Below are 7502 nucleotides of genomic sequence, written 5' to 3'. Positions count from 1 at the left end.
TGTCGTTGCGCGCCGTATTAAAATCAACCCTGCGGCTTTTTAATCACCACGCTTTTGTATCTTCGCAAAATCCCCAGTGTGAGCGACACGAAAAAAATATCCGGTGCAGTGTGCGCATCCCCCGGCATTCCGTAGAATCAGCTTCTGTGGGGGATGCCCTTTTTAATATTTTTTGACTGCTATTATACCCCTTTATTACGATCTCCCCACACCTTTTGAGTTTACGAATTCATCGAATAGAAGCACACAATTTTTGCCAATCCCCACATGAGCACCCTGGACAGTTTGTTCTTCGTCATTTCCCTGAATATAGAAACTTTCGTAGGGTGTGTACAGATCCTGTTGTGTATGGGAAAAAAAAAAAAAAAAAAAAAAAAAAAAAAAAAAAAAAAAAAAAAAAAAAAAAAAAAAAAAAAAAAAAAAAAAAAAAAAAAAACCCCCCCCCCCCCCCCCCCCCCCCCCCCCCCCCCCCCCCCCGCCGCCCCCCCCCCCCCCCCCCCCCCCCCCTCCACTCGTGGAATTAGCGATAACTTTTTCATAGTCTCGTAAACGTTCTCGCATCGACGTTGTATACAAGACGTCCGTGCGGTGTACATAATTTTATTTTTGTCGCGAAAGTGGTAAAAAAATTGTGAGAAATTGTACAAGCAGACTTTCAAATTGTCGAGTATAAACCCCCCCCCCCTTCCCCCCAAAGTTTGCGCATTGACGGCGATAAATTTTTCCGCAAAGATTAGGCTGTAAAATTGGGTTTTCGCATTGCCCTCAATCTTGACGATGCGATCGTCAAAGATCGGCTCATCTTTAATGTTTAAGATATCAGTCATCTTAAAAGTTGCGCACCATGAATCCCAAAGATTGTAAAAATTTAACGTTCGACGCACTGAGCTTCTTCTTGCTGAGTTAGATGAGCGAGCGTTATCGAGCGGTGATGTTACCAGCTTTGTAAAGAATATAATAGTGATATAAATGTTGATACACACACACACACACACACACACACACACACACACACACACACACACATATATTACAAAGGTATCCGCCAATGCCCCCACGGTAATGTCTCCGTCGAGTCTGGTACGACGTATCGTTTGTCATCGTATGGACTCAGAGCGATTTTCGATTCGGATATCGTGTACACATCGTGCAGTTTAGATCGTATACACAATTGACGACGAGTCATTTCGATCTCTTCATTCAAACACCGCGTGTAATCGTCGAACGTTATCGTTCGCGCTACGATGTTACCCTTTACGCCTTTCGCTTTTTTAGTTTCTCTCTTGCCGTCCACCCTCACCGCATACATCTTCGCTCTGAGACCAATGAATTCGGTCATTATCACACCATTATTTTCGTCTTTCATCAAACCAGGTACTTTTTTGTTCGCGAGAGGCATACCGTACGCGTTGTCCATCGGATAATCACTCGTGTCGAATCTAGCGATATCACGTTTCATAGTCTCGTAAACGTTCTCGCACTCGACGTTGTATACAAGACTGTCCGTGTCGGTGTACATAATTTTACATTTGTCGCGAAACAGTGGTAACATATACTCGTGATGAAATTCGTACAAGCAGACTTTCGATATGTCGAGTATACACATACCCACGTAAATCGACTTGTTGAACTTCACCTCGAGTTTGCGCAGTTCGACGGCGATCAAATTTTCCGCAAAGATGCTACGGCTGTGGAAATTCGATTTTGCGATCATTGCCTCCGCACCGTACCGTCCGTCCCATTTTGTTAATAATTTTACGTCAACGTGATTGCGCATATTCTCCATAGTTTTACCGAATACCGTGTTGTTCATTAATTTATATAAATTTTTCTCGAAATCATTTTTTGTACGAATTCTGAAATTTGTATTGAGTTCAATATAATCGCGAAGCCATGGAGATTGCGCGAATTGTAGTACTCGATGAATCTTTGTTACGCGAAGACCGTGACGAATACATTGCTGCAGGTTGCGGTAGTGGATGACGTAATGCTGTTTATCGTACAGCGTCGCTAAAAGTTTAGCCTCGCGCTTGCCGGGCGGCTTATCGCGCGGACAAAACGGCAAGTCAGTGTGCAGATCGTGTAGATGTTGTGGATACTCGAGATCGACTTCGAGAATGTAACCGATGGATGAATCCAGAGCGATCGCACTCACATCAAAATTCGCAGCGTCTTCGACCCATCGAAATTCGGCGTATGGCAATGATTGACACATCGCCCATTCGTATAAATTGTTAACATCGTAGTACATCAAGTACGACGATGGTTTCGATGAGTCATACGAACGCATGTACTTGTTATTAGCCTGTGCGTATCTACCGGAACATTGACTGAGACCGCCGCGTATACCGCGCTCGATGAACATGACCATATCGATGTCGGTGAGTAACTCGAATCTTGTACGCGTATGTTTTAGCATCGCGTCCCACGTGAAATCAGGCAATGTATAGTAATGCGCAGGATCGAGACCGTAACTCGCGATACAACTTTCGCGGAAATTTTCGAAAATGTCGGCCAATAACAAGACATCGGTTTTCAAGTACAGATCGCTGTACTCGCCGAGCGTTTGAATGGAGAATCGCTTCCAGACGTTCGCGGCGTGAGCGTAATCGCTCTCGGATACTGTATCGCCTGTCAACGAACTGAAAAATAATTCGCGCGGTGATAAGCGCGTGTCCTGCAATTTTTCGACGCGATCAATGTACTCGTACGGAAAGACACCTTTTCGTGAGTAATTCAAATTCTTCATCTGATAATGTTGAAAATTCGGAACGTACAATTTTTAATTTGTCTCTGCTTAAAAACGACGTCAATTTATCGAGGCTTGCGTTTAGAAATTTTAAAGAATCGATAAATCGTAATTTTATGCAATTTTTCTGAAAATTCTTTTCATTTGTGTCTTTGGTGCTATCGACATTTTTAGTGAATGAAATATATTTCTCTTTAGTTATCGGTAGTAGATTTACATGTCCTTCGAACGCGGTAGCAATTTCTTTAATTATAAAATGCGCGTCGTAGCCTGATAAATTGTGAAAAACGATCGGAATATAAAATGAATTTTTATAATTTAAATTACAATTTGCATGCGCTGGACCACGGAATCTACCGGTGAGATGACAATGATCGCGGACCCGCGTATCGTCCGGCGCGAATGGTTTCTCGCAAATATGGCAACGCGTCGCGGTACGCCTCCAATTGTTCTTTCGACAACGTTTCCACGGGTACGTTGGCGGATACTATATTTTTAACTTGATGCGCCAAATCGAGTTGTCGCGCGAACCACGTTATACAATCTTCATCGCGACGGAACCGATACAATGATAACGCGTCGTTGTACGAACATCGCACGTAGTATCCTATACTAAATACCTCATGCTGTTGATGCGTGTACGATGACGACGATGCATTTTCCCTTTCAAGTTCCATCTTCCGTAGAACGCCACTCCAAATCAGCGTAGACGATGAATGGGGCGCTCTGCTTATTGCAGTGGTTCTCAAATTCGAGCCACTTGTCGTCCACGCTCGGCAGTTTGATAGCGAAATCGTTCATCTTCTCGCAGTCCATTACGTGCGACTGCAATTTTTCGTTGATATTGAAGTAGTGCATGCATCTGAAAAAAAGAAAAAAATTATAACTATTACCATTATTTTATTAGTGAGACGGAAAATTATAATAATTTTTCATGTATACTTACCGATCGCAGAAAAATTTCTTGTTCTTTTTTCTACTAATCTGCGAACTCACGAGACGGGATAGTTTTTTTATCCACGCAAAATGTCCAATACCATCGTTGCGTGGATCTTGCACGTACAGCATGTTGACGTGTTTCTCCTTCTTTTCATTGGTGAGTCGCAGAGGAAGGATCTGTTTATTCTCGATGCCGTACACGTTGATCGACCGCGTTCAACCGTTCGAATTTATAAATATCCTTTAAAGTCATTGGAAACTCAATGTTTGCGAGATTTAGTACTGTTGTATAATGCGGATATGACGATTCCCGATTTACATGTCTTTCTGCAGGGTACAGAGCGGCGACCACCGACCACGCGAAACATGCATTGTCTGCCGAATAAACACTGATCACCGCCCGTTTCGTCACTATTTTTCGTAGCATTTCGATGTGACATTCCGCATGCATTGGATTATGCTTATTCACATTCACTATCAAATTGAGGATTCGCGACAATGCCCACCCGCTGTCGCGTTCTTGGAATTCTTCGAGCAATGCTAGGATAGGCTCGACGACGTGTCGCTCGTACCACTCGTGCATATCAGTGCAACGATATATCTCGCTGTTCTTTGTAATTATGTTCTTATTGGCACGTTTATCCTTCGTCGCAAACTCGCCATTGAACGCAGTATTCACTTTTGCGCTACCGTGTCTTTCTACTGCGTCTCGCACACGCTCGAACACTATTTCCTTTGCGTCTTCCAAAAACCGTCGCGGCTCAATGTGATTAGAGTTTATCACAGCACCTGTCGATACACGGTTTTCAAACGCGGCGTCGATCTCTCGCCAGATGAGAGATCTTTCGTCGCGATTCGCGTACTCGCCACTCGCGTAGTCGCCACCAATGTGCACGAAACGTTGCTCCAATTGCACTTTTGCACCCGCGAGTCGCGCGATCCTCGCCACCATGGATTGTCTGTGTCCAACGGCGAGACGCGGACGCTTGGCACGACAAAGTTCTTCAAGCTGCTCGATGCACTCGTCGCATTGTTGCAGCCACGCAAAATATTCCACCAGAGTAGCGACCTGGCCGCACTGTTCCAACAATTCGCGTACTCGCTCGTGATTTTCCATGTCTTTTTTTTACAGTCTTTAGATCACACTCTTCTACGGAGCACTTGCATGTGATTCATTCACAATACTATTCGCAATAGTTTTTTCAGGGTGTGCACTGTGGGCACTTGTTGCATGGAAATATAAGGTATGTTGGTAGTCTGCAATTTGTACAAGACTGACCGTTTAGCGCGTAAATATGTCCAACATCGTGCTTCCTTATGAGATACAATCCTGCGATATCAGTCTCATTCAAACGTATCATGCATTCTGCACATATACGTAAAGCACCATCCGTCGTTGTATAATAACAATGGATTATACAATGTTTTGTACGACTGTTCAGTGCACGGATTTCTGATGATGACACAAACCTTCGTATGTAATCTGTATCAATCTCGCTCAAATCGCTAGTATAGCCAGCGTCGTCCGATAATGTTTCTTCGTCGGAATCGATTTCTTGATCCATTAGTTCTTCGAAGTTCATTTCTTCGAGTACTTCGAACACTTCGTCTCTGATATGTGCGAACTGTTCCGGATCTGCGTTTCGAACATACTCGACTGCGTTGTTCGCATGATTAGCCATATTATGCTTATCAATAACTGAAACGACTGATTCCTTGGTCTTCCAGGACACCACTGTGGTACATCGAGCATTTATGCCCTTTTATATATTTCATTATGTCCAATGGACTCCAAGATTTCTCCGTTTCATGAAAATTTTAACAAAAAAAAGGAAAAAAAACAATCGTTAGTACAAAGCACGAACATAAAACTCAAATTTTAACGATTACCGATCTGTGAGTGATAATATTCAAGAAACTTGCCATTAGAAAATCTTCCCAACGATATTGGAAACATAAACAAAAAAACATAGATCCTCAGAATCGTCAGATCTACGACAAAATTTATGAAAAAGATAACACATTATATGTTAGTTTTTAATAAGTACGAAAACCGATGTAATAAGATGTAAATAAAACATTTTTGTTAGCCTTATTTCATGTGTATTGTCTTTTACTTCCCATCCTTTGCCTCGACGCGCCAGGAAAAACCATAAAAATTGAAAAAACTGTATCATACAAAAGAAACTCGTACTCTATTAATTCTTCCATCCTTTCTTCACTCATAGCACGCGCGCTCTATCTTTCTCTAACATGCAAGCCTTTATTATCCATACATTTTTAAAGAAAAGAAAAATATGTCATGGTCAAATTCAAACCTTTATTATCAATGCATTTTTTAAAGAAAAACATGATCAAATTTTGATAACAAAAAAAGGAGTTCTATTGTGTAGGAGCCCTATTGTGTAGGAGCCTAGACCTTTCCCCCTCTTTCCCTCGCGTTAGGTATCCCCCGCGCCAACAAGTACTTCCCCGCACCCCACATTCCCCTCTAGCCCCTGGGTTAGAACCCGCCTAGTATATCTACTTTCTTAATTTCCCGTATTCTAACCTAGCAACACAATACCGGTATCCGAGCCGTCTTCGCACGCAATCACGTCTCTATTTTTGTAATCTATATTTGTTAAATAATTAGTCAAGTTTGTATTAAACCGCCTTATGGCATAAGAGTCAGAATTAGCATTCATTCGTAATCTAATGATTTCCCGTCAATTGTTCTTTGATTAGTTGGTCATCGCCAGCGCCCAGACACTCTCGGCGCCATATTGGGCACAACGTAGCTACAAACTAGTGATCCTGACGCGATTGCGTAGCATTCCATTTAACCTAACGCGCGCGTCCTAACAAGCCGCAGACATGACTAGTGACTCAAGCGATTTTCTCTCGGGCGATCAGGACAGCGGTACATCGTCGCGTATAATTGAAGTGCCTGCACTTACGCGAATCGAAATCAGATCCACGCCGTTCTGGAAATCAAAGCCAGACCTATGGTTCGTACAAATGGAAGCTCAATTTTTCATCGCGGGTATAACTGTAGATGAGACGAAATACAATTATGTAATACAGTGCCTTGACGATGATTCTTTGATCATAGTTAGCGATATCGTACTTAATCCGTCCGCGACGGATAGATACGCCGCGCTCAAAGATAGGTTAGTTAAAAGCTTCACCGGATAGCATCGAAAAGAAACGTAAGTTATTAAATGAAATTGATCTAGGTGACCACCGTCCGTCGCAATTACTCCGTCGGATGAGATATCTCGTGCAAAATAGCGTGTCAGAGGAAGAGCTTAAATCTTTATAGCTGCGGCGCTTACCACAACAAGTACAAGTTATACTAACGGCTAGCAAACATGAACTCGAAGAGCTATTGCAACTAGCGGACCGAATAACAGACGTGCTATCCACTAGCGTTAACGCTGTTGCAGCAGTTACGCCGATAAAAGCTAATTTAGTAGATTCGCAAATATCCGCGCTTTTAGATCGAATGGAGAGATTGGAAACTCGTTTAGCGCGCGACAGACCACGGGCCTCATGGAATCCTCGTCGCAGAAGCTGTTCAAGGTCACAATCGGAGAACAAGCCGTGCTGGTATCATCGACGTTTTGGCGGAAAAGCCATCAAATGTACGCAACCCTGCAGTTGGAAGCCAACGAAACAGGAAAACTATTGGGAGTACAAATAAGTTTCCGCTGTTTGACAAAAAATGGTGCCACTAGCAAGCCATCATCACACCGTTCGGACTTTTCGAATTCCCTTACATGACATTCGGACTTCGTAACGCAGCAGAAACTTTTCAAAGATTCATGGACCG

General features: G+C 42.9%; 1 protein-coding gene and 1 pseudogene across 1 annotated transcript; both read right to left on the bottom strand.

Moving 5' to 3' along the window:
- Positions 1 to 3478: 3478 nt before the first annotated feature.
- LOC147907132 (uncharacterized) lies at positions 3479 to 4805 on the bottom strand (annotated as a pseudogene).
- LOC147907131 (uncharacterized) lies at positions 4742 to 5448 on the bottom strand. Its single transcript, XM_087414630.1, has one exon. The coding sequence runs from the start codon at positions 5368 to 5370 to the stop codon at positions 4891 to 4893; it is 480 nt and encodes a 159-aa protein (XP_087270756.1). The 5' UTR covers positions 5371 to 5448; the 3' UTR covers positions 4742 to 4890.
- Between the last annotated feature and the right edge of the window lie 2054 nt (positions 5449 to 7502).

Source organism: Acromyrmex echinatior, chromosome 16 (genome assembly GCF_024713525.1).
Source record: "Acromyrmex echinatior isolate Ae372 chromosome 16, ASM2471352v2, whole genome shotgun sequence".
Classification (NCBI taxonomy): domain Eukaryota; kingdom Metazoa; phylum Arthropoda; class Insecta; order Hymenoptera; family Formicidae; genus Acromyrmex; species Acromyrmex echinatior.
Note: the sequence above shows the minus strand (reverse complement) of the source record. Positions and strands in the feature narration are given on the sequence as shown.

What these genes read in the sequence shown, in the direction of transcription:
- LOC147907131 (XM_087414630.1), bottom strand. Translation starts at nt 5,370, where the DNA reads ATGGCTAATCATGCGAACAACGCAGTCGAGTATGTTCGAAACGCAGAT.